This window comes from Podarcis vaucheri (assembly GCF_965113315.1).
Source record: "Podarcis vaucheri genome assembly, chromosome: 16".
In the NCBI taxonomy this organism is placed as follows: domain Eukaryota; kingdom Metazoa; phylum Chordata; class Lepidosauria; order Squamata; family Lacertidae; genus Podarcis; species Podarcis vaucheri.
The window spans coordinates 34,632,033-34,659,602 of NC_138754.1; the positions used below are offsets into that span (position 1 = coordinate 34,632,033).

At 44.5% G+C, this 27,570-nt stretch overlaps 1 protein-coding gene across 21 annotated transcripts in view; it reads right to left on the reverse strand.

Annotated features, from left to right (window-relative positions):
- Positions 1–27,570, reverse strand: part of EP400 (E1A binding protein p400) — a 74,795-nt gene that overhangs the window by 37,938 nt on the left and 9,287 nt on the right. For 18 of the 21 annotated variants that reach the window (XM_082202951.1, XM_082202952.1, XM_082202948.1 and 15 more), the window contains 18 exons: positions 24,776–24,863; positions 24,314–24,421; positions 23,075–23,469; positions 20,737–21,039; positions 18,602–18,787; positions 16,068–16,208; positions 15,458–15,539; positions 14,824–14,876; positions 14,036–14,093; positions 11,402–11,491; positions 9,719–9,820; positions 8,362–8,555; positions 7,517–7,694; positions 7,245–7,381; positions 2,609–2,778; positions 1,661–1,835; positions 1,393–1,529; positions 257–443 (listed from right to left, as the gene is read on the reverse strand). In XM_082202951.1, the coding sequence (XP_082059077.1) occupies positions 257–443; positions 1,393–1,529; positions 1,661–1,835; positions 2,609–2,778; positions 7,245–7,381; positions 7,517–7,694; positions 8,362–8,555; positions 9,719–9,820; positions 11,402–11,491; positions 14,036–14,093; positions 14,824–14,876; positions 15,458–15,539; positions 16,068–16,208; positions 18,602–18,787; positions 20,737–21,039; positions 23,075–23,469; positions 24,314–24,421; positions 24,776–24,863 (2,784 nt within the window). The remainder of the gene's footprint in view (positions 1–256; positions 444–1,392; positions 1,530–1,660; positions 1,836–2,608; positions 2,779–7,244; positions 7,382–7,516; positions 7,695–8,361; positions 8,556–9,718; positions 9,821–11,401; positions 11,492–14,035; positions 14,094–14,823; positions 14,877–15,457; positions 15,540–16,067; positions 16,209–18,601; positions 18,788–20,736; positions 21,040–23,074; positions 23,470–24,313; positions 24,422–24,775; positions 24,864–27,570) is intronic. The other 3 variants (XM_082202949.1, XM_082202947.1, XM_082202957.1) reach the window with 2 other exon arrangements.

The window sequence follows — 27,570 nt, forward strand, 5'->3', positions numbered from 1 at the left end:
AGTTACAAGCTTGTCAAAGTTTGGTCTTGCTGTTCTCCCCTCCCGTCACTGCACACGCAAGGCAGTATGTGGCCTGCAGGTTCCATGTCAAAGTACTCTTGCAGTCCACTTGGTATGAAAAGTTGGACCACCCTGCTCCAGAAGCTGCTGAACTACAACTCCCATCATCCTTGTCCCATACTGGCGGGCGCTGATGGGAGTCCAAGAATATCCGCAGAGCCACGGCTTCCCAATCCCTGTCCACTGTTTGACTCACCTTCCAAACGTCACGTTCAAGTGCTTTTAAGACCAGCGAAGCAGTTCTATACTGCAGTGTCTCTGAGACATAGGAGGAACTGGAGAGCCGAGGGTTTATCAGATCAGGATGGTTGCAGATCTTCTGAAGCTGCATCAGAACGTGAAGAACGCTGACAAAATGCCCACTTTTTAGAGCATCTTGGGTTCTGCCAAAGGAAAGAAGCATGTCAACTTGAATCAAATGTTAAATAAGCCCCGTGAAACATCCTTCATCACTTGAACCAGTGTTTTATGGCTGTGGTGCAGATTCTCAAATGCTAATTTATTACACAGTACTTGTATCCCCCTTTCTTTGGAAAGCTCAAAGAAGCTTACATGAGACACAAGGCAGTCTCCTATCAAAACACTAATCAGATCCACAACAGCTTAGCTTAAGCAATTCTGCAACAGTGGGCACTCTTCTTAGATCTGTAGTGACAGCATTTTTAACACAGGTACACACATTACATACTGCAAGTCTCCACACCTGATAACTGAAGAGATGCAGCCCATTCTACCTCATTCTGAGCATGTGTTGACCAGGACTCAGAAGATTCAATTATAGTTCTAAAAGCTACATTAAAATTGAAGCTAGGACTCCTCCCCCCCCCCAACACTTGCTACAACACACTGACTAAATCCTGACTTAATATGCCAGAATATACATGTTATGTGTGCTCTTTGCAGCCAGTCTGTTCCGCCTTTCACACAAGAAGCTAAGCAAACCAGGAACCCACTAGTCAATCATACTTTCCTGTTACGTGCAAACCACCTAGGTTTGGTTAAAGGCTTCCCAAATGAGCAAGATTCAGAATCCAATTTTTAAACCATGTTTCTGAATCTGGCTCATTTAGAAGTCCTCAACCACACTTCCTAGTTTGAATGCAACATGAAGTTGTGATTCCTGGTTCATTTTGCAGCTTGCACAGGAGGAGGAATAATGCACAGGAGGAGGAATAAAGCAGCAACAAGGCTTTTTGTACAGGTGCTTACAACTAAACTACATCCTATTATTTGAAGGTGGCTAAAGAGTTGGTTAGCACGTTAAACGCAATCTGAAATTTCTGCATTGTGAACTGCATAACCGACATGTTCAACAAGTTGCATATCTCATACCCTGGCTGCAGAATGACATCTTCATACATCAGTTTTTGTCTGTTTGAAAGCCGACACTTAAGCACGTGCTCGTATTTTTTGGTTAACTGCTTTTCAACATCTCTTTTCGATCTTCGCAAAATAAACGGCTGGATCATCTGGGGGGGGGGATGAAAATAGAAAAACCAAAGTTAACATAATTATTGTCTTCATTAAATTAAAACATATTACTAAAGCAAAGCTGGGAGAGCCACCATGCATGCGCTCAGACAAAAGTCAGGTCACTCACTCGGTGTAACCTGATGACAAGTTTGTGGCAGTAATCCTGATTCTCCTCATTGGCTGCTTTTACTGGGAAATCCAGGTAAGGTTTGGAGATTCCTGGAATCAGGAAGTGCACCATGGTCCACAATTCCATCAATGTGTTGTGCAGAGGTGTATCAATTAGGAGCAAGCGGTGCTGGCTGTGAAGAACAGTTCAAAATGCTATGAAGGGACAGTTATCCCACTGGTGTCCATCTAGAAATTTACTAGAACTAGTAAATAAAATCAAGAGGGGGAGAACCCCACACAGGTAAAAAGGAAACACATTCAGGTCCCAGTTAAGACCAGGAATTAACAATAAAGTTGTCATGTGGTTATCTATGCCTGGCTCAGGTTTCCCTTAGAAATAGTAACTGCAGTTGGGTTCCCCAATTAGAACTGAAGTGGGGTGGGGCATGATTCTAAGACAACTACTACTCCCATTTTCTCGACAAAAATTACACTACTCAGCTGCTACTTGACTACAAAGGTGCCAACACGCCCCCTCTCCACATGCTGTGGTCCAGATCTATCTCCCTGCAGCTGTCTTCAGAACAGACAATCACATGGCAAAGATATAATCTGGCCCTGGCCTTAGATGTTATTTTGAGAACTCAGTGTGATGGGAGCAAGTCTTCAGCTTATGCTCATCTGCACTCCAACCTCTCATGTAAGACAGTAGTGTCCTGTACCACTGAATACTGTGCTCACCTGTACTTGGGATGTCCCATTTAGCAATTTCACCCCCCTTTCAACCCATAGATTTCTTCCTGGTCCAAACAAGGATCACACAGCCACCATGGCCAACTGTCAGGAATAATGGGAACTGAAGTTGTTCGACAATATCTGCAGGACCACAGGCTACCCACCACTGTCCTAGAGCAACATAAAGCACTATGAAGTGCAAGGTGCAAAACTTCTACATGTGTCAGACCTGCGGAGACTGAAAAGTGCTTCCCAGTGTTTTTCCGTCATGTTTTTGATCTGTTGCATCTCATCAACAATGAGGTACTTCCATCGCATCTTCGTGAAGGCTTGGTGGCCTTTGAAGAGCTGCTTGTAGGATGTGATGCACACATTGAAGCGGTTGGGTTCCATCCACTCCTGCAAAAAATGAGGGAAGGAGATGACTATACTTGTCAAAACTTTCAGGCAGAAGGCAGAACTTCCCAAGCCTATGGCTTTATTCAAAATAAAGGCATTCATACAGTTATACATGTGGCACCAGGTAGGCAAGATGGATGAAGAGCAAGGGGGTGGTGAATATCAGTCTTTTGGCTGCCCCCCCGTTGAGACAACTTGAGGATTTCCCCATGCCTTTTCTTTCCAGAAATCTCACTGTACTTTAAAGCATACTTGCTAAACCACTAAGGATTTAGTACAGCGTCAGAGAGAGTAACAATTTTTTATTTTTACTGGTCCCTTTGGATGCGATTGACAATGTTCACTGGTTTTTATTATTGCATCTTATTGCTCTGTTCTAAGCTGCCTTGAGGATGTTCATTTAAATAAATATCCATCAGCACACAATACACTTTCTTCCCTCAGGCAGGCCCCTGCCCCTTACCCTGTTTAGACTCTGCAAAGGGATGGGGAATTCTTGCAGCAGGTCCTTCCCAATGAACTGCAGCTTCTTCAGGCAACAACGAATAAGCAGGATCTACCCGGTAAAGGGGGTCACTGAGCCCAGGGATAAGAGAACAAGTTTTGCAAACTGATTGCAAACTGATTCCCTAGCTGAAAAGATACCAGACAGCAAGGCTAGGAAAGACCTTTGCCAGCGCTCTTGAAGAGAGCTACTGCCAATCACAGTAATGAACTGTTACGTCTTACAGAATAAAGGCACCTTTATACGTTTGTATTGTATTTTCTTGCTAAGGCCCCTCGCGAATGTAAGGTACGCAAAAAACATCCAGATTCGGGACAAGAAATCATGCCCATCTTGCCTGCCTTCTCAAGATTCTGACTTGAGGGCAAGGAAAAGTCCTGGCTACCTCAAGGGCTAAATAATTTGTTGTTAAATAAGCTTGCAAACCCAAATCAAAATCCCTGTTGAGGTGTGCAGCTCCATAGATAAAACAGGAACATGGGAAGCTACCTTACACCAAACTGCCTTAGCAATGACAAATCTAGACAGTATCTTAAAAAGCAGAGGCATCACCTTGCCAACAAAGGTCCATATAGTTAAAGCTATGGTTTTCCCAGTAGTGATGTATGGAAGTGAGAGCTGGACCATAAAGAAGGCTGATCGCCGAAGAATTGATGCTTTTGAATTATGGTGCTGGAGGAGACTCTTGAGAGTCCCACGAACTGCAAGAAGATCAAACCTCTCCATTCTTAAGTAAATCAGCCCTGAGTGCTCACTGGAAGGACAGATTGTGAAGCTGAGGCTCCAATACTTTGGCCACCTCATGAGAAGAGAAGACTCCCTGGAAAAGACCCTGATGTTGGGAAAGATGGAGGGCACAAGGAGAAGGGGACGACAGAGGACGAGATGGTTGGACAGTGTTCTTGAAGCTACCAGCATGAGTTTGATCAAACTGCGGGAGGCAGTGGAAGACAGGAGTGCCTGGCGTGCTCTGGTCCATGGGGTCACAAAGAGTCGGACACGACTAAACGACTAAACAACATCAAAATCTACCTCAATCTTGTCTATACTGACACACAGGGGCTCCCAGGGTTTTTAGACCTTTGGAACCCTCCATGGAGATGCTGTGAATTGAACTCCAAGCCTTCTGCATGCAATGGAAAAATTCTACAACTGAACTACTGACCCTTTCTCTTGGTCTAAACTACTATAGGAGATCTCCTGCAAGGAGCCAAATCCACCAATACTGAATTAAGTGCTGCTCTGAGCAACTCTAAGGAAGGTGGGGGGGGGGATATAAATGCAACCAATTTATTTACCGTATTTTTCGCTCTATAACACGCACCAGACCATAACACGCACATAGTTTTTAGAGGAGGAAAACAAGAAAAAAAATATTCTAAATGAAACAGTGGGTGTATGATTTTTGTGGTTCATGCCGTGGCCACAGACATGTGATCTGACAGTGAGTTTGGAGTAGCCCAATGCAAAAATCCTGAGGATCCATGTGGATCCGTGCTTTGTCACCACGTTTTAAATGGGGAGGGAAGGAAAGCAAAAGCCCCCCCCCAAGCCAGACAGGATATACGAAGTATGATTTCTTTTTTATTTACGGTATTTCTTTTTTGGCCACCCCTGTCACTGCAACCTTTGCTCTGTGCTTGCACACTTTTGGGCAATAGGGCATGTAACACACTTTTTTTCATCTGCCAAGATGTAGAAAATCAATTTTAATGTCCCTATATAAAATGCCTAGTGAAGCAGAAGGGTATTACATCAGCCACTGTATTAAGGCTAAACGTTTGAAGAACAGCTCTCTATGGGGGGGGGGGAGAGACTAAATTCCATTTTCAATCAATTGTTATTGTGGCAGCAATTATCATTGTATAGCGCACAATGAGGAAAAGAACTTTAAAAAATATATATAAAAAACATTCTCACGTTATACTTCTTCAAAGAAGAGTATTAGGCTTTTAATGAAGGGGACAGGAGAGATGCTGTAATCCTCCTGGCTCAGGAGATTCTGATTTACCAGCCGCGTGTAGAAAGTATAGATTAAGATATTTGATATACAGCATATAAATCCAGAGATTTCCATGTCTCACTCTGCAATCCAGCCTGCTGTTACTTACGAGCAGGGATGCAGGGTTTCTCTTCCAAACAAGCATACTGTCTCCCTCCAGCAGTACATTGCTTGGAGAAGCTGTAATTTGGAGGGGGCCTGGGGGCAGGGCTCTCTGCTTTTGGAAAAGAAATGAGAAACCTACCATTGTAAAGCAAACGTCCCCCCCCCCAAGCCAGCCCTCTCTCTCTCTCTCTCTCCCACCTGCATGCTTTTGCTTTCTGCTGCCTGTGAGTCCCTAGAGCACGAAGAGGAGGAAGTGGTGGGCTGGAGCCTGCACGCAGTGTGTGTGACTAGGGAAGATTAGAAGGAAGGACCCGATCCTTTCCTTAACCCTCTGCTTGCCAGGAGGGCAGGGGATTCCCTGCTCTTTGTTGAGTTTGAGCAAACGCAGCAACAGAAGCGGGTGGGCAGTAAGACCCTGAGGCAGACTGCAGGAAAGCTTCCGCCTTCCCTCTTCCCTCCGCCCGCCCGCCCGATCTTATTTTTGCTTGATTTTTGCCTATTTCGCCCCTCCACTCCGGACTGTCGGCTCCAGGGACCACACATTCGCTCAATAACACGCACAGACATTTCACCTTACTTTTTAGGAGAAAAAATCTGCGTGTTATAGAGCGAAATTTACGGTACTTACTGCACTTATATCCCACCTTTTTCTCCAAGGATCTCATTGTTCTCCTGCTCCTCGTTTAATCCCCACAACAACCATGCAAGGTTGGTTAGGCTGAGAGGCAGTGCTGACCCAAAGTCACCCTGCAAGCTTCACGGCCACACCGTCCATAGCCACAGACTGTGGAATGTGGACTGTGTCTCACGACAGGAATCAGAAGAGGCCTTCAGGTCAATGGAAGGCAGTTATCTCTGTGAGTTGGCACCATTTGCTATTCAACAGCCCAGGTCAATCTGCCTCATCCCTCTGGTGCATGGGTAGGGAACCTGTCTCAGCCTAAGGGCCACTTTTCCTTCTTTGCAATCCTCTGGAGGCAAATTGCATGTGGCAGGCATGGCCAGAGGCAAAAGTGGGCAACGAATGTGATTTTTTGCCTTTGTACAGCATGCTAGTTTCTACACATACTTACGCACCCTTCTGTATCCTCTATCCAGGCAAGCAAGGGGCATTATCAGAGTTCAAGGAGACATTCCAGCTAAGGAGGTACAGCGCCGAGGGCCTTCTGGCGGTTCCCTCATTGCGAGAAGCAAAGCTACAGGGAACCAGGCAGAGGGCCTTCTCGGTAGTGGCGCCCGCCCTGTGGAACGCCCTTCCAGCAGATGTCAAAGCGATAAACAACTACCTGACATTCAGGAGATATCTTAAGGCAGCCCTGTTCAGGGAAGTTTTTAACGTGTGATATTTTACTGTATTTTTGGTTTTTATGGAAGCCACCCAGAGTGGCTGGGGACACCTAGCCAGATGGGTGGGGTATAAATAATAAATTATTATTATTATTATTATTATTATTATTATTATTATTATTATGAACACTACATAGTGATCCAGTTAAGGATTGAGCCCTGGGAAGGAGATCTGACCTGCGGAGATTTCCAAAGGCTAGAGGCCTGAAGGGACACATTTGTCTGCCAGGTCTGATGCTCCCCCACTCCTCCTTTACAAGTAAAAGCCTGGAACCTAGGGTGTGACATCCAACTGCCAGGGGCCAAAAGAGCCTGAAATGTACATACACTATTCCTAATATATTGCACATATATTTTGGATTTTAATTTTTGTAAGCTACTTGCTTGCTAAGCCAATCTCAGTTGGAAGATGGGGCATAGCTACAGTGAATGAGAAATATAGGTGGAATTTTGCTCAGCTGTCAGATGTTGAATTATTTTTAAAAAAATATCTACAGAGTGCTGTACCTGTCTTTTTGTTCGAAGTTCTTGCTGGCTGCCAATGTAGAGCAGGATTTTCAACCCAGGGCACCATCGCTTCAGTTCAAGCTCCCACTTCAGTATATTACAGCTCCGAACAACAATGAGATGAGGGCCCCAGTCACCTGGCAAAGGGAAGAGAAGGAGAGGAATGTAGGAGAGCTGTTCACTTCTGAGGAGCCCAACGCTGGCATGAAAGCCAGCCCTGGACCATTTCCCATTTCAGTAAATAGTAGCCACAAAGCAGAGGGCAGGCTTACCCTCATTACACGCCAGATGTGCAAAAAAGGCAATAACTTGCACCGTTTTGCCAAGCCCGGCTTCATCTGCCAAAATGCCATTGAGATTCTTCTTGTACAGCTTGGCAAGCCAGTCCAATCCGATCTTCTGGTACTCTCGAAGGGAGCCGTACAAGAGGGGAGGAGTGTTGTATTTAACCTGCAACAAAATGACATGCAGCCCCACACTTTAAAAACTTCCAAGATTCCTTCACAGGACAACCAGCAGCTTTTTACTAAAGTAGTAAAGTTTATTTCTAAAGATCTAGACAAGTTTTCCCCTTCTCAAACAGAATTAGTAGTAGTATACCACTCTTCATCCTCAGATCTCAGAGCAGTTCACAAAGAACTTGTCCTGGATGCCGGTGGATATTTATTTTTAAAAATGTGGGGTAATTCTGTTTAGCCCACCGCCACTTTCTATCTAGCAGCATTAACCCCACCATTGCAGAATTCTTTCATAATACAAATGTTAAAGGAATTCCAGGGGCACTCAAATGGTCAATTGAACAAAAATGACACCTTCATATCAATTCTTAGGCTTCCACAGAGGAAACAGTTTTGTAAAATTGCTGAGCACTCCAACTAAAGATCACTTTTGCACTTGTAAAACTATGGATTCGGGGGTTGGGGTTGCAAGAAGAAGGCAGCAGATAGGAGCAGTTAAGATAGCAATCCTGTGCATACTTATCTGGGGGGAAAGTGTAGTTAAACATAGCAGGTCTCACTTCTGAGCCAATGAGTTTAGAATTGCACTGCAAGAATGCGTTGGGGACATCTCTACATGCAGTCAACTGTTTGCCACATATGGAACAGAAAATACTTACCGAAGTTGTGATCCGGGCGCTGCCTTTTGGCAAAAGCGCTTCTGCTGCAGCCGCTACCTCTGCGATGTCCCTCCCATGTTTCTTAGTAGGAACTGCTCTCTCAGCGCCCTTATACTGATCAATGCTAAGGAGAGAGTCGATCAGGATAACTTCCTTCTGGACACTTTCCCTTTCAGCTGTGTGGTCTTCCATCTCTGTCAAAACGATATACCAAATAATCAATTTTGCACAGGCAGAATCATCAGAGTAACACCTGAACATTAAAATATTTCTGCCCATACTAGAATCCAAGACCGTGAATCCAGATGAGAATGGGATCATAAACAATAACCCAGTGACCTAGATCAGGAAAGGGTAACCTGTGGCCCTCCAGATGTTTTGGAGAGACCAACTTCCATATACAGCTCAACTAGCACAGCCAATAGGCAAGGCTAGTGGAAGTTGGGAGCCCAAAAAGTGAGCCACAGGTTGTCTACCCCGCCTGGTTTAGATGGCATTTCATCTCGGCATGCAGGCTTTCAGGAGACAGCATGAAGCCATTCCACTGTCAGGAAATATAGTGTAGAGCTGGTCTTGGATTCACTGGGTGGCCTTGAGAAAGTCAGTGTTTCTCAGACTAACCCACCTCTTACAAGTTGCTGCACTTCTAAACAAAACAGTCAAGAGAACAAAATAAAAATTAAACAGCAGAATTGTGAAAGGGTCTTTGGAAAAGGCCAGCACATTCGCACTGCCCCACCGCTGAGAAAAAAAGGAAGAAATCATGCTTTGTTAAGTAATGCAGCCTGATCCTTGGCGGCCACCAAACCAAAATGCATGGGACAAATGCACACTGACTGTAGGGATCCTGTGCACATGAGTACGTCCGATACTTGTTAACATGCATAACTGAGGAAATGTTGCTAATTGTTTACACATGCTTTGAATTCTCTTCTCTCCTTTGTCTTCCTCCCCTGCAACCTTCCTAACGTTAAAGCATGAGCAAATACACTGTTGGTGTATTGTAGCAGTTTAAGAATGAATATCCCCTTATAGTTCAAATTTACAAGGTTGCAACTAGGTGGTCTTAAACAAACTCTCATACTCAGCTTTAATTCCACCCATCATCTGCGATAAGATTATAATGCTGACAGAGCCGTTGCACAGATTCCTAGACAGAATCCTCTGAAAATTCTAAAGATCTACATCAATATGAAGTATTATTATATTAACCATCCCAAGGACACAGGATGAAGGTAGGCTACTTAAATTTAAAAGAAAAAAAACACATCTGCGGAACTGTGGATGCAAAACATTCTCCCTAAAAAGGTCAGAGCAGCTCAATGGCATTTTGGAATGAAACACCACCAAAATATACCTTCTTCACTAGTCTCTTCTTCAAGCTTTGGCTGGGGCCAGTGGAAATTCTCGGCAAAGGCACCTTCATACATCTTCACCAAATCATCCAACGACAGTTCAGCTAAATGAGATTGAAAAAGCAAAGTGTGATGCCGTTGCAGTTACTTCGCACCAAAGCAGAGCACGATGAAAACCATTTTAGACAGGACAATGCTATTTTTAAAAGGGTACTTCCTAATTAACATCCACGCAAGGCTTTCATGTTAACATCAACAGAGCGCTTTAAAAAAAATGTTTCACAGATGGATGGAGCAGTGTCATTTTGGAAGGTATTCGTTTCTAGAGCAGAAAAGACATTTTTTTTGTCTGCATTCTCAAGCTTCAATTTAATTAAGATCACAAATGAGGTTAAATGCCCAGGCTCACCAGAGAGCAGAGTTCCCACAGACATTGGGAGGGCTGGGAGAGGAAAAAGAGGACTCATTCACAGGTGCAGAGTCTGACCAGGGGGAAGGTGGTTCAGCCTCCTTCTGGATTTCTTTTTCTCAGCTACAGGGGCATTATGTCATGCCACTCCTTCCCTATCACCTCTCTTGAGTTTTTGTTTTTTTCCGAATGGATCTCCATGCTCCTATGAGAGCCAGTGTGGTGTAGTGGTTAAGAGCGGTAGTCACGTAATCTGGGTAACCGGGTTCGCGTCTCCGCTCCTCCACATGCAGCTGCTGGGTGACCTTGGGCCAGTCACACTTCTTTGAAGTCTCTCAGCCCCACTCACCTCACAGTGGGTTTGTTGTGGGGGAGGAAGGGAAAGGAGAATGTTAGCCGCTTTGAGACTCCTTAAAGGGAGTGAAAGGAGGGATATCAAATCCAAACTCTTCTTCTTCTTCTTCTTCCACAGCTGGTCTCATAAGTGCTCAAACCAATACGGAGTAGTATGACCAAGTCTAACCAAAGGAGCATCTATGGATGATGGGAAGCGGAGGGAGAGGGTAGAGAGAAAGACTCCTGATCCGGACTAACCTCCTTCGTTACACACACAATAACCTAGCATTATGACCAAACCAGAGGCTATGGCTTGTTTCACACAAAACAAACCATAGTGATAAGTCAAGGTTTGTTCTTGGTTTGCCAGCCATGATTTGTTTGGAGCAAAACAAACCAGAATTCACTGGTACAGATGGAAGACTAAGCCCAGGACTGTGGTTTGTTTCCCCGTGCACTAGCAGGGAGGAATGAAACAACATAAAGATCAGCGTGTTCACAGTAAACCATTCCCTATGTGTGAACCAGACCATCATGCATTTCTTATCTGTGCCATGTTCCAACATATGAATTGGAAAGCGTTTTGAACTCCAAGAGTCTAGCCTACCACCTCTCCAAATATATAAGAAGTCAACAAGAATATCAGTGATGCTAAGGCTGAAAGCGTAAACGGCATTTCTGTGTGCTGCGCTGGTTCTGGCTCTCCAGAGCATCTTCGTCACGCTGGCCACGTGACCCGGAAGTGTCTCCGGACAGCGCTGGCCCCTGGCCTCTTAAGTGAGATGGGCGCGCAACCCCAGAGTCGGACACGACTGGCCCGTACGGGCAGGGGTACCTTTACCTAAGGCTGAAAGCAGCATGCAAAGAGAAAGGGATATATTCTCAGGCATATATTCTCAGTCATTCAGTGGAAATGCTATTCAGAAGTCTTTGGACTCACCTTCCTTTGCCAAAGTGGATAGCTCACTTTGATGATTGACATTGCCTTCTTTAGCTTCCTGCTCTTCGATGGTTTCCTCTTCATCTTCAACTAGAAGACAACACAAATTCAATGAATCAAGTTGAGTGTAGGAAGCTGCATGTTGCTGTCATAAGATTCAGCTTGTCACCTTTAGCATTACAATATATAGCCTTCCCACTCTGCCCCTGTAAAAAGAACTAAAAACCAAACATAGTGCTAAAGATACACCCATTCGTAATACATGCACCTAAGTTGCACTGCCATTAACAGGGACCAGCATCTCTTGTAGACTCCAACTCCAAGAGCTGGGGTCCCCACGGCACCCCCAGATACGTACACACACTTACCCTTAGCACCAGCTAAGATGCTGATATTCTCTTTAAGTCTGAAACCTTTTAAAGTTTGGAACTTTTTATTTTTAAACTTGGGCAACAACTGGACTGGCTGGAAAACAATATGTAGCCAGTGTGGTGTAGTGGTTAAGAGCAGTAGACTCATAATCTGGGGAACCGGGTTCGCGTCTCTGCTCCTCCACATGCAGCTGCTGGGTGACCTTGGGCTAGTCACACTTCTCTGACGTCTCTCAGCATCACTCACCTCACAGAGTGTTTGTTGTGGGGGAGGAAGGGAAAGGAGAATGTTAGCCACTTTGAGACTCCTTCGGGTAGTGATAAAGCGGGATATCAGATCCAAACTCTTCTTCTTCTAAGCTGCCCTGCCTTCTTCCCTTCACGTATTTAAAAGGAAAGGGAGAGAGTGGGGCAGCTGGAGAGGAATCTGAGCTTTCCACCCTCCTGCTGAAACTCCTGGTAAAGGTGCCATTACCCAGTAAGTTTGAGAAATGGAGGCAAAAATAGGGTGTGGCTTTCCCCCTGACCTTTTGTTTGCTGCTTTTTGAGAAGGGATGCTTCCTGCTTTTTGTGTATGGCTATTTTTATTAATTTTTATTATGAATGCGGCAGTAGTGTGTATATTGTTGGTTTGTTTCAGAGGAGCTAGCTGCTGCAAAGGGAGTTGCCTGTGCTTATGTGGGGGAGCACATGTGGTATCTTGCCTGCTGAGGGGTGTCTCTCTGAGCACGACCAGTATTCCTTTAAGTGAAATGGGCACTATGTGGTGCCTATAACAGTTTCTCATTATTTCGTAATGTGCCACCAGGCCTCAAAAAGGGTGAGGACACCTGGATCAAGATTTTCACTCGAGGACCTGTTCCAGGACTTCATGCCTTCAAAGATGAGGCAGGCAGCTACCAGACATGACATGACCTTCCTCATGGTCATATTCTACATACTACTACATCATCATCTAATTAAATTTATACACCACCCTTCAGCCAAAGATCCCAGGGCAGTTTAAAATAGAAAAACACAAAAACCACATACCATAACAAGAAACAAAACAATAACACACACACATACACACACCGTTTAAAAGGCCATAGATTGTTCCACCTGTTTGAAGTGGAACGTTTCCGCCTGGCGCCTAAGGAGATGTAATGAAGGTGATAGGCAAGCCTCCTTGAGGAAAGCATTCCACAATGGGGAGCCACCACCCATTCTCTCGTGGAGAGGGCATGTGTAGAAGGACCAGAGTATAATCACAGGGTCCAGGTCAATTCATATGGGCAGAGATGGTCCTTGAGGTATTGCAGTCCTGAGCCGTTTAAGGCTTTAGCGGTCAAAACCAACACTTTGAGTTGGGCCCAGAAACTAATTGGCAGCCAGCGCAGCAGAGCCAGGATTGGAGTTTTATGGTCAAACCATCTTGCCCCAGTGAGCAAACTAGCCGCTGAATTCTGCACCGCTTGAAGTTTCCAAACCAGTAATTTTGTGGCATTTAACAGATTTCTGTATTTTTAAGCTGTACTTTTCTCTCCCTTTCTTTCCACTCTAAAAATTCACTAATTCCTTTGGGTTTCTGGTGTGGTTTTCCCATTGTGATAGCAATTTAAATTATTCTAAGCCACCCTTGGGAACTGCATGGCTGAAAGGCAGCTATGTGAGTTCCAATCCTTTACAAAGTCAAAATGGCACCATCCATGGACAAGTGGGAGGCATTGACAGGGTCAGGGAACTCACGAGGTTTGCAGAAGTACCAACAAATCTTTAGGAAGAATACCTTGAGGTGACAATCCCCATCCCCTATAAGAGCCCAGTGAGCACTAAGCGTGCTCAGCAGCCACAGAATTCTGACTGACCTGGTGGGGAACCTAGAGATAAGGGGGATGCAATGGAGCATCGTGAACAGGAGCTTTCCACACCTCACCATTTTCTGCAGGCCCCGTCTGTTTTATCAGATTTACAGAGAAATGGGTGAGATCAGCTGAGATTAAAACAGTAGAGCTGAAAATTACTACAGTGGTACCTCAGTTTACGAACAGTCCTGTTTACAAACTATTCAGTTTACGAACTCCACAAAACCGGAAGTAGTGCTCTGGTTTGCAAACTTTACCTCGGTCTATGAATGGAAGCCGAACGGTGGAAGGGCACCGGCGGCGGGAGGCCTCATTAGGGAAAGCATGCCTCGGTTTAAGAATGGATTTGGTTTAAGGACGGACTTAAGGAACGGATTAAGTTCGTATACCGAGGTACCACTGTATATTAAGTGACCAACCTTCATCATCTGTCAATGAAGTGCTTGCCTTTCTTTTTCTTCCAGATGTCCATGGCCCCTGAAAATACATATAAATGTTTCCAATAAATTTTAAAAGCAGCAAGGGAATTATTGGTATACATGCCACACACAGTAATATCTCTACCTAACACTTCCTGTTTGAAACAAGGGTCCCTAAGTTTAAAGTCAAAATGCAATTACTTCTTCCTGCTAATTTCATCAAAGGGAAGACAAAAGATTCCTACAACTCGGGCATATTTCCTTGTATTTATAAGATCCAAGCCCCATCCATAAAGTGTGCCAACTTTATGCCATGACTGGCAGCTGGAAAACTAAGACAGACATCGACATAGCTCTTGCTTCTTGCTACATTTCATTATTCCAAATAAAACTTTGTGAGGATCTTAACCAAGCTATTGAAACACATTGCTTCTATGGGTCAAGAGGACAGGAAAAAGATATATTTCTATATGGGCCTCTCTCTATAAATCAGAGTTGGAAAACCAGTCACCTGCAGGCCTAAAGAGGCCCACCAGGACTCCTGCAAGACTGTTTCACCTGCCCTACACTTGACACTTTATATGATCAGATGCAGGGCAGGTAAAGGTCGGGTTTGGGTGAGAAGGGTTGTGTGCAGGGCTTCCTTAGCACTGATGATCAGCTGATTGTCAGCGCTAGGGAAACAGTGTACAAAAACTGTGTCACCTGACATCCCATGGGATTTAGTTAGGGGACTCCATGATATACTTTGCTATTTGCAAATGCCATTAACCTATAGATAATCTTACCACGTCTGTTTCTTTGTCCATAAGAATATCTTCTAAATGTCTTGCATCTTTACCTGTAAAATTGTTAGGTGTTATGCATCTTATAAGTCACTAAAGACTTCCTGCATTTATTAGCCTAACATTTATATTTCCTAGAAACAAGGGGAAAATAAATACATAAAAACAGAAAGGACCCAATGCTACATACTCTTGCACAGTAAAGAAGAACAGGTGACTATTCGTTGAGAGACCATAGGGTTCATTGTGAACCTTTCGCAATTCTCAATGCAAATACAAGAAATATAAAATGTTAAAACAAATATAGAAGAATAAAAAACTGTCTATAACTTGCAATGTAAGGGAAACACTTAGCATTGCCTGTCCTGTAAAGTTTGTATTAAAAAGTTTTTTTAACCCTTTAATAAACAAAGATTAAGGCAGCACTAGTAGGAACAGCATGGAGAGCAAGCAGATTAGGGTAGCTGTTTAGTTAAGGCATCTCCAAATGTACTGCAGAATGTAAAGGTATTTACACCATTCTCAGTATACTACCGTAGTTATCAGCGGGCATTCTATCTTTGAGCAACAACACACATCCTGCAATTTATGCAGCGGCCTTGTTTGCAGAAAGCAATCCAAAAGTAGAAATTCTTACCTTTCCTAGAATGTCGTCGCTTTAAATTTAATGCTTTTCTCCTTTTCTCTTGAAATTCAATCTGAAGCTTTATTTCCACAACCTAAAGGTGGGTATGAAATGTGACAGACAGAACCATCAGCTAACATTGAAGACCTTAAAACTATCTTAGTGGAGATAAGGCGGTTGTATCCTACAATTCAGGGCATCCGATTTTTACTTGTACTCCTCTATATACTGCAACCCTTCACACCAGCAAGGGAGCAGCTGCCAGCAGCTCACTCTGCTCCCCCCCCTTCAGGAGGCAGTGAAAAAAACAACAAGATATGGAGATTTAAGAGAGCCAAGGTGGTAAAAGAGACTGCCTTACTGCTAATCGCTGGAAGCCACTCAAAGACCCTTCAAATAGGAGGTTAAAATGCTTTAAATGAAGTATTTGATATTTTAAACAAATAATTAAACATGACGTGCAACGCAATATATACTGCATGTCTACTCAGAAGTTAAGTTTCACTGGGTTCACAACAGGACTTATTTCCACGCAAGGTTTTATTTTGAAGGACTGTGGCATAAGGCTTTAAAAACCAATACCGCTTGACTGCTGAGTGGCAAAGGAAAAGGAAAGCACTACCTGCTCAATATTAGACCAGAAATACTCTATTTCTCTTGCGATCGTCGCAGCAATGCGCCTCAGCTTGTTCTGTTCTTCTTTCCTGGCCCTCTCTTCATTAAGCTTCTTTTCTTCATGGTATCGAGCCACAGTCCGGACCATCTAATAAAAATAATATCACTGAACAATGAGAAAGGATTCTTCCATGCCAATACACTTTTGTTTTTTACAACTATGTGTACGGCCATTTTAGCATATGCAATTATCGAGTAGCCAGCTTCCAGGAAAACTGCTGTATTGCAGGTTAGCCTATTTCTTCATCCATTTCAGTACTGTCTGCTCCAGACTTTCCTAACCCGGTACCCTCCAGATGTTGTTGAGCCACAGCTCTCATCACTCCTGACCATTAGCCACCGTGACTGGGACTGATGGGAGCGCAGAGTGCCACAACATCTGGAGAGCACCAAATTGAGGAAAGCTGCTTTTCTGTGGCTGGCAGTGGCTCTCCAGGGTCCCAAGCAAAAGGTTTTCACACCACCTGCTACCCAATAAATTAAACTGGCAATGTCAGGGACTGAACCTGGGAGCTTTCATGTAGACTGGGGGTGGGTTATGGGCTCCACTTTTGTGGGACTGAAAAGCAAACTGTCAAGTGAAGGCAGAAACAGGAAATTTCTGGAAAAAGAATTAGACTTTGTCAAACATAAGAGGATGCGGAAAAACCAAAACTAGGTTTTCACTGTTACTTCTGAAATTGAAACAGAAACTCCCTAGCATGGAGGACACTGAGCCCTCCTTGTCACTTAAGCTTTCCCAGCATTAAGAGCTTACTGCAGGCTTTGCTCTTTGTTAACAAAAGTCATTTGAGGGCTTACACGCCATATTAACAACAATCGTATTAACCATTTGTTAGGGGAGACCAGGAATTTCAATATCACAACCAGGAAGGAAAACCTCCATTATCCTCAAGCACAGGAGAAAATTTAAGAAAATAAAAAAAACAGAAAACCTAAATTTGCGAGGCAAAAGAGCTGCCATGCCCATAGTCTGGAAAACAGTGCAGTCCCTCAGAACAGAACTTGGCTATTCCTATTCTAGCTGTAGAGGTTGGATCCAATGCTGTCACTTGGGGCTCAGGTGGCCTTGGTGGCCCAGAGTGCCTTGCATCAGCTTTAGCTGGTGGCCCAGCTGCACCCCTACTGGGCAGGGATAGCCTAACTTCTGTTGTCTATGTTCTGGTAACCTCTAGGTTAGATTACTGCAACATGTTATGCATGTGGCTGCCTCTGAAGATGGTTTGGAAACCAACGCTGGTGCAAATTTATTATTATTATTATTACTACTACTACTACTATTACCATTATTATTTTTCCTGGTGGGACTTGAGGCAGCTTAGAGATAAAAATAAGAACCTCTAAAAACGTAGTAAAAAAACCAATAGTTAAAAAGCAATTAAACACTGATAAAATGAAAACTATATACATACTTAAAAAATCTATTAAAACCATATCAATAATTACGAAAAAGCAGCATGGCACCGGCACTTTCATTAAAAGCAGTCAGTTCCCTAAAGCCTGTTGAAACAAGTAAGTCTTCACCAGCCAGCAGAAGGAAAAGTAAGGAGGGAATCAGTCTATAGCTGCTCTAGGGAGAAAGTTCCTAAGTCTGGAAACAGCTACTGAGAAGGCCAGAGGCCGGGTTGCTCACTGGCACAAGACAGTTTGAGCAAATAACACCAATCCTGACCTGACTGCACTGGCTGCCAATCAGTTTCCGGGCCTAATTCCAAGTGCTGGTTTTGACCTATAAAGCCTTAAAACTGATCCGGACTGCAATACCTCAAGGATCGCCTCTCCCCATATGAACCAACCCATACTCTGTGATCATCACCCAAAATCCTTCTTCGTGTGCCCACTCCATGAGAAGACATGTGGTGGAGACCCCATTTGTGGAATGCTTTTCCCAGGGAGGCTCGCCTGATGCCTGCATTACATCTCCTTAGGCACCAGGCAAAAAGGTTCCTCTTCAACCAGGCCTTTGGTTGATTAAACAATCTACGGCAGGGGTCGGCAGCCTGAGGCCCATGGGCCACAAGAGGCCCATGGGGGTCGTTTAACCGGCCCATGGACTCCCACTCAGTTGGCTCCCGTGCGCTGCCCTAAACCAGCGTGGAGCAGAGCAGAGACCACCTTCCGCAATGCTTGCCAGCTTCCCATTGGCTGCAGGAAGCTCCTTCAGTCAATGGGAAGCTGTACACACCTCCTCTATGCCAGAAGGAGCAACGGAAATAGCATTTGCGCATGCACACACTCTGGTCCACCGCAGCATCTGCGGGAACGGGAACCAGCCCAAGCCACAAAAACTTGCCAACCCCGATCTATGGCATTTTAAATGTGTCGGGGGGGTGTTATTGTTTTGGTTATAATGTTAAGTAGTTTGTGGTTTTATTTTGAGTTTTTATGTTGTAATGTGCCCTGTGATCTTTAGATGAAGGGAGGTACATAAATATAACAACAACATTTTGCCAATACAGTACAAATGATACACAACAATACCTTCTTAGCAGTGGCCATCTTCCACCTCCTTTCTTGAGCAAAGTCTGTCGCCATCCACTGCATTTCTTCCAGGAGATAATCCCACTGAGATTTGGGTCGGGGAGCCTCTTGAAGTTTGGGCAGCCGTCTCAGAGACCACAAACCTTCCTTCCTCAGCTCTGCTATTCGTTGATGGACTTGGTTTTCCTTATTGAAGCAAGCAAGCAATAAAAATGGGTGTTGTTGGAAATAAATTGTGCTTCCAACAGGCCAAAGAAAACATCAACAGCAACAGGTGAAAAGGCAATTCAGCTACCTGAAGCATTGCCGTGTAATATATTTCAGGGGGTGGAGGGGTTACAGCTCACTGAATGGAAACAAGTTGGATTAAAAGGCCCACTTAAATAAAAAGGCACAGTGGGCACCTGTCCTGAATGACCTTTCTGTTTTGGATTGAACACTTTCAGTAGGTAATGGGTTAAGTAATCCTTCTGCCCAGGAAAAGTAGGGAATATACCGTATTGTTAAGCTTTATGACATATCAGGTGCAATATATGGAAGAATCAGGTCCTACACAAAATGGATGGCTGAGGTCACCTCAGGAATACATTCACAGGATGGCTCCGTCAGTGTAGACTACTCACGGATAGGACCCCCAGTTCAGATATTCTGTGAGTTGCAATTATTGGCCACCAGAAAAGCTACCTTCAAAGTAAGTAGTTAAGTGGCACCTCCTTATCAGGTTCAAAGAAAATGAATGTGAGAGCTTCAGAGGACCCTCTCAAGACTCCAAGATAACCTATGGACTACATGAGGGTTGTAAATGTGGCTGGATTCCTTTATTTCACAGTACGGAAGAGGGAGATGAAGCCTGCTTATATAGGCTGTTGGGCTCAAGTCCCCGGTCCAGGCCACCCTGAAGAGATCTTAGTAGTCTAGGCTTTTTCAGCAGAAGCACCTTTTGAAGGCCTTCCAGGTTGTCTCATATATTCCACAGGCTACACCTCCAAAATTGAGGAGAGCCTACTATTCAGTCACCAGGATGCAGCCAGCTAGGATCTGGGAGCAGTACTGGACCCTAGGAAAGTGGGACTGGGGGAGATGTCACACTCACAGAGATTTCTGAAATCTAAGGCCTCCTCAGTCATTGAGGGGCAACCAGAAACACAGAGTAGCCCTTTCCAGCTTTTTCTCTCTCAGCACTCTGGACAGGCGGAGAGGATGGGAATAAAGACATACAGGAGGCCCCTCAGCCCAGTAGAGTGAAACACATCTATGCTCTCTGCTCAAATGAAAAGGTACCATAGGAAAGTAAGGTGGTTTTGCATTTTCTGGAGATGCAAAAAAAAAATTCAAGAGAGGAGGGCAGAAGCACACTTGAAGTACCTCTTGGGACAAGCCCCACTTTCCCAGATCCATAGTTTAGAAACTCAAGTAATAAAATTTGTCCTATGAGCTGTGCCAATATGGACAACAGGTTGGCCTCTGTTCAGGTGAGAAGGGATTCGGTCTGGATGCTTAGGGTGTTGGACCTGGGCATTGCTGTCTGTTCACACAGGCCTTGGTTGTTATATTGTCTATCCTCACCAGGACATGGCATTAGTAGAGAAAGGGTTTAAAGGCACATAGGCCAAGGTTCACTGCTCTGACTTCCAGTCAGCTGGTGCTATGTCTGGATACCTAGAAAGAACACACCTCCCACACTGCAAGATCTAGGGAGATGTCAGACTGGCATCTGTGGTGACTTATCAGTTTATCAGGATTGAGATGGGTGTCCTGTGGTTAGCCGCTATCTGAAAGATCAGGAAACCTGTGGAAAGAGAGGCACCTAAAGTAATCTTTCCTGAACTATGTCTAACTGGGATGGTAAAAGAAACCGTTGCAACTGTCTGGAATCAAATCACGGCTAGAGGACAAACCCAAGTTCTGCTTTTGATCTGCAATCAGGGAAGGTTGTTCTGAGAAACTCAACAGCGCTAACAAAGGGTCTCCTTGTTCATTACCGCTAATCGTAAGGCAGATGATATTGCAAATATTCTCATGCAGCAGCAAAATAATCCAGCCATCACCTCAAAGCTTCTCTTCTTTTAAAAAAATGAATAATCTGTGTGCATACTGGGAATTCTGGCATCGGATTGTGCGGTGGGTTTTCTTACCAGCTTAACTTGTTCTGCCAGCTTCTCTTGGGAGCTGTCCTGTGCTAGAACTGTTGTATTTTGAGCCGGACTCTGAATCTTTGGTGCTGCTGTCACAGCCAAGCCTGGGGGCTTGGAAGCAATAGGAGAAGTTGCTTTATTTGTCGCTGGCGAAGTTCGACTGGTTTGTGTCGGGTAAGTGGGCTGTGGTGCCATGCTGGAAACAGTTGCTGGTGGGTTGGATGAGGTAGGAGGAAGCACACTTGCTGGAGTACGCTGGGAATTTTGGACGGTGTCTGCCGAAGGTCGCGCTGGGGTCACTGCCTGCGAAAGGCACACATCCATGTTAAAAAGACCAAGTGAAAGGGGTTCAGCAGTGAGACACTGCTGCCATTTGTAATACAGTATGATACAAAGACACACCGACCAAATATTGGCCTAATTATGCAAACCAGGCTGTTTCAAAGAAAATACTACTGTAGCCAGTTACAACAGCACATAGGAAACACCAGCTGTTTTAGCCTGTGAGGTGCCTGGTGCGATGCCTTTGCACTGCAAAGATGAGCAAACAAGCAAGCGCCATCCCAAGCTTGAAGAGCTACAGTGTACCTACAAGTAAAGGCCATGTCACCCAATGTCAGAAACTGAGGGTAGCCTTTGCATTCATCATCCCTAAAAGCAGCACCCATCACATCCATTTTCCTTGTTCTATGGAAGTCAATGGAAGCCACTGAGAACTGAGACATCCTTAATCTTGATTAGCCTCACTCTGGGTGCACAAATATACACATGTAAGTAACACAAATTATTATTAGTAGTAGTAGTAGTATCATCATCATCATCATTTTATTTATACCCTGCGCATCTGGCTGGGTTTCCCTGGGCAGTTTCCAGCAGAATATAAAAGATAAAACATCAAATGTCAATTCACCTTAAAGATGTTTGTTCCCATGAATTTATTCATTTATAGCTTTTTAAGTTGCAGTAAGCATGCCAACTGTAACCATAAAACATGAAAAGCAGGGGAGTGTTGGGAGACAATGTCAGTTACACCCCCCCCCCCAATAAATCTCCTCGTTCTAACTTCAGCTTTCACCTGGCGGGGGGGGGAGAGCAAACCACAAGGAATGTTCAAATCTAGACCACCGATAAGCACCTAGATAAGTGTGATGGGATGATGAGCTGCTTGTGCGTAAAATCGTAGTCCCTCAGAGTTTGTGCAACTCCACAAACCTCTGTGTGTGACAGAGCTCCTCAGACATGTCTGCTCTAATCACTTGCAGATTCCGACAGTGGTTGTTTTCGGAATCGTTTCCAGCATAAGAGCTCCTTAACGGAAACACGTCTTCTGGACTCACGGCGTGACAGTTTCTGGCGAGGCGTGGGTCTCCCTATGGGAGCTTCAGATACCTCCCCACTGTTCTTGCTGGAAGTGTCTCTGAGCCCTCCCACCTGCTCGCATTCCCTCAGAGATCCACTCCTCCCCCTGCTGGTTCCTGCTTCAGCTGTTGAGTCTCTCCCAGCCTCCCTGAGCCCCTCCACCACCTGTTATTCCGATGGCAGTTCCCTGACAATAAGCATTGGTTACGATGTGTAAGAACAAAGTATGCAAGTTGTGTATCCGAAATGAATGCCTGTGCATTCTAGCGGCTTCTCTCCTGATGTGAGCAGTGACTGGAAAATGATCAGCTGCCCATCTTGCATATATTTTTAAGAAGGCAAGCAGCTGACATCACACATGTGCGCATTTCCACGTGTGCACCCTGGTATCACACTTGAATAGAAAATAATTCTGTTAGTGGTACCCCTGTGTTGAAGTCTGTTTGCATGACCGCTTACCCTCCATAAAAAGGAACAAGCTGGTCAGCTGCAAAACACACATTTGACTGGCCAGTTATGTATTTCTAGACGGGACCTGCCAGCCCCTTACTTTTCCATGTATTCATTCAAGTTATATGCAGCCCTTGGCTCAGGCCAGCAAAAAATGAAATGATAACACATTTGAAACATTTTAAAGCTGTAAAAAAAGTCTAAAAATAACACAATAAAACGTCTGATTTTTTAAAAAATCATGTGTCTAACAGGCCTGCTGAAAGAGAATGTTTTTTCAACAGGTGAGTCTAAAGGAGTACAGTGATGGTGCCTGCCTGATATCAACAGGCACGGAGTTGCAAAGTACAGATGCTACCACACCAAAGGAATGACTTCTTGCAAATGCAGAATGGAAACAGTGTGGTGCCTGTAGAAGTGCAGGCTGGAGTTCCTGAGATTGCACGGATAGACAGATAAATAAGATAAATAAACATTTTGGATAGACTTTTCACCAAGGCTACATTTTCACATGCTCCTGCCCAAATACCTGTTGCTGTGCTGGAGCTTGTGCTTGGGATACCTGGGCCGTTATCTGCCCTTGTACAAGTGCCGCTGACTGAACCTGCTGCTGAAGTGGCACTTGAACTTGGCCATGCGGCACGGCAGCGGCAACGGATACGCTTTGCGGCTGGGCCTTCACGTGAATCTGAGGTTGCGCCAAAGAGTCTGTGATCGGCGGCTGTGGCGGCTGCGTAAGCTGCAGGGTCGCTGGGAGAGGCGGGAGGGGGACATTGCTTGACTGCAGCCTCCCAGGCAGCTGAGGCGGAGGAGTGTGGAGACTTGCCGCATTCTGCACAGGAGGCCCTTTGGAGGGGTCATACTGTTGCTGGCTCTGCTTCTGCCCAGTGAGCTGTACCGCTTGAGGGGTGGGAGGCATTCCACCTGCAAGCAAGAAGAAAAATGGAAAGAGCTGAATGACACAAGCCAAGGCTTTTGGACTTGTAGGACACCAGAGCATGTCAAGGAGATAAAAGTTAACTCTTCACAGTGGTACCTCCGGTTGCGGACGGGATCCGTTCCAGAGCTCCGGTCAGATCCTAAGGTTTCTGCAACCGGAGAGACCGCTTCTGCGCATGCGGCAAAAATTCAGAAATATACTTCCAGGTTTGCCACTAACGTATCCTGAAGTTTACGTAAGCGGAGGGATACGTAAGCAGAGGTACAACTGTACTTACTTCGACACACTTACAGCATCACTTAAAATAAGATTAGCATTGGTGAACCGCAGTAAGAAATTCGGTCAACATCAATCTACCATGCACAAAATCTTATGGTTTTTTCCAATCATGAGTCACGTACACACAACACAACACGAACAACTTTATTAAATGGTCACCTACATGTCCTATGGTCTTAAAATGTTGTTGACACGGTTAATTGTAAGCAAAAAACAAAACAAAACACGCACAAATGCAAGAACTAATGTGGAATTAAAATGAAAAACGTCTAAAAGAGAACCACCCTTCTTGCAAACTGGAAAACTCCCAAGTGAATGATTCTGCATCAACTCGCGTGGCCATTTTCCAGGCCCACATGCACTACTGGAGCCTACCGCTCAGCTCCTTCAAAGGGAACGAGGCATTTCACACCAAATATTAATTTACAAGGGGAAAGCATAGGGCAGAACCAGAGATCAGAAAGGCTGTGTTTTGTGAGGTTTCTGCTTCTGGTGCCAACGCCCCCCCTTGCTAAATTAATCTGCGGTTGGCATGTGGCAACACAGTACCTTGTGCTGTTGGCATGAGTTGTTGAAGAGGGACTCCTGAAGTCACACCTGGATGCTGAAAAACCATCCCATGACGGCCCACTTCAATTCGGGGTCTCTTAGACGAATCTGGTGATATTCAAATTCCATTTACGGCAGGGTATAGTGGAAGGGGTTCAGGTTACAGTGTTTTAAAAAGATGCCCCGTGAGTTTTAAATTCGGCTTTCTGTTTATCTACAGCTCTACTGTGGAAAAGTACAGCATCAGGGCAGTAGTTGGCTCAAATGCACACCATGCCCATGTGAAATCCAGCTTACTGGCTGTGGGAGGAGCACATGGCATAAGCCAAAACTCCCATCGCAATGAACAGGCCACATGGTCACACTGAAGCACGCTTTTTAAAAAGTAAGCACTAGATTTAAGATGGTCCTGGTGTTAATAGCCGAAAGGGATGATCAAAGTTCCACTGAAAGGAACCATACCTGCTGATGTAAGTGCCTGTTGTCTCTTAAAAGCTTCAATTTCTATGGTATTCACAGTTCCTGTTACTGGAGTCCCTGCATGCGCCTGCTATTATAAAACAAAAACAGAGCAGTCAGAATTCAATTAAATCCTCAACTTCTTTGACAGAACCTTATATGCACGAACCCTTCTTTAAATAAGAAAAATGGTGCATGAGAAAATCTAGGGAAAAATCTGTCCAAGAGCTGCTGGCCATTTTTTAAAACATGTCTATAATGAAGGAATGTAAAGCAACTCCAATATACTTACCTCTTAGCTTTCAATGATTGTTATTAAAGATGATTTTGAATCTAATTTACAAAGAATATTCATTTTTATATGACACAGGTAACGCTACAGAAAGGGAAATCTATGCAGCTTTCTCTCTTTCTTTCCTAACAAAGCAAAGTTAAGGTAAAGGCTTCATCCCCCACAGCTGAAAACCTTCATTTGCTTGATCCTGGAATGAAATCATAACCTTTTTTGCTTCACGCATGGAGACACCAAGAATTTGGTGCTTTCAATGCTACAACCAATCCCACCAAGATTCTGTGCCCTTCCCGTCACCCCCAGTTCACAGGGACCATCCAATTTCCCCAAAACAGTAGATGCCAATGTATGCAAGAAACAACAATGCTAGGACAGACCAATCCTCAAGATACTGGAGGCAGAAATCTGAAAACGAAGTGGGTACCAGCAAAAGTGATTCATTAATCCAATCACCATACAAGGGCAAAAAGTCCATCATTATTATAGGCCTGTTGAGTGGAGGGAGGGCTTGTAGTTCCCCCTGGCAGGAGAAGAAACCTCCCCCATTGGTTCCCCCCAACCTGGTACCCTTCAGATGTTTCAGACTACAACTTCCATCACCCCTGAACATGCCTATGTTGGCTGGGGCTGATGGGAGTTGTAGTACAAAACACTTGGAGGGCAGGAGGCTGGGCAGATATCTGCTCATGTAGTCAGTGTCTCTCGTTCTCTGAAGCTGCATAGCCACCACTGTCTTGATGGGAGCAAACAGGTCATTAGACTGCTGCCGTCGGAGAGCTCATCTAAATTTCAATGGACATGTCAATATACCGTATTTTTCGCTCTATAACACGCACCTGACCATAACACGCACATCGTTTTTAGAGGAGGAAAACAAGGGAAAAAATATTCTGAATGAAACAGTGGACGTATCATTTTTGTGCTTCATGCTGTGGCCACAGACATGTGATCTGATGGTGAATTTGGGGTGACCCAATGCAAAAATCCTGAGAATCCCTGTGGATCCATGCTTTGTAACCACGTTTTTGCACCATTGCAGCCCCAGGCAACAGTGGGTGCGTGATTGGGGGGGGGGCAGGCTGTAGCCATGGACATGCTATGTGCTCTGATGGTGAATTTGGGGTGACCCAATGCAAAAATCCTGAGAATCCCTGTGGATCCATGCTTTGTAACCACGTTTTTGCACCATTGCAGCCCCAGGCAACAGTGGATGTGTGATTTTTTTTTTTGGGGGGGGACAGGCTGTAGCCATGGACATGCTATGTGCTCAGTTGGTGAATTTTGGCTGACCCAATGCAAAGATCCTGAGGATCCATGCTTTGTAACCACATTTTAAGTGGGGAGGGAAGGAAAAACACAGAAGGCTAAGAATGCAGGAGAGGGCTATAACGTGAGGAAAGGAAGGCAAAAGTTTCCCCCCACCCACCCACACAAGCCAGCCACTGTTTAAGGATTTCATCCTTTTAAATGGAAGAAAGCATATTTGAATGCTGTGTGTCTCCAAAAACAAAAAGCAGGAAGTCAAATCAGAATTTTAAGCCGAACCTGTAATCTCTCTTCCCTTCACATACATTGTTCCCTCCGGAGCAGGGACAGGATAGAGCGACGCTCTGCTTTCCTCTCTTCTTGCCTGGAGGGGAGGGGCTTTCCCTGCTCTTTGTTCCGTTTGAGCAAACACAGCAACGAAACAGAGAGGGCGGGCAGTAAGACCCTGAGGCAGAATGCAGGAAAGCTGCCACTTCCTCTCTTCAGGCTTCCCTTCTCCCTGAAGCGCGGTTTGATTTTTGCCTCATTTTTCGGCTCCAGGGACCACACATTCGCTGCATAACACGCACAGACATTTCCCCTTCCTTTTTAGGAGAAAAAATCTGCGTGTTATAGAGCGAAAAATACGGTAGTGTAAAATGTTTAATGGAAAGAACCCAACTAACAGTGCAACACTACACATGTCTACTCAGCGGTAAGTCTGAATTAAGGGGTTTACTCACAAATAAAGGGATGTGGGACTGTAGCCTCATTCCCAGGTAAGAGTGTCTAAGAATATGATCTAACATTGCTACAAACTGTGTACGTATTACCATTACCATTAGCACCAGAACCTAAGCACATTTATTTGGAAGCAACTCCTACTTTGAATTCTGCTTTGAATGTGTGTGTTGGCGTTAGTGTGTTGGCATAACAGCCTAAGGCTGGAGAGTTTCATCAAGGTCCACCAAATGGTTTCAGAATTGTAACTATAACTATAATAGAGGCAGCAATTTTTTAAAATGTACACTTTAGGTAAATATGAAATTTAGCTTTACATAAATTTAGATTTACAGATTGAGATATACTTGTAGACATTAGGTTTCTGTTTTGTTTTGTTTTGTTTTGTTTACAGAGGAGGTAATACCTGGTACACATATGATAAATCAGGTAAGCGTGGGGGAAAAACTCACCCTGTGTAAAGAATTGATGCTTGCCATAAAGATATAGTTTAGAACAAAATAATAAAAGGAACTGTAAT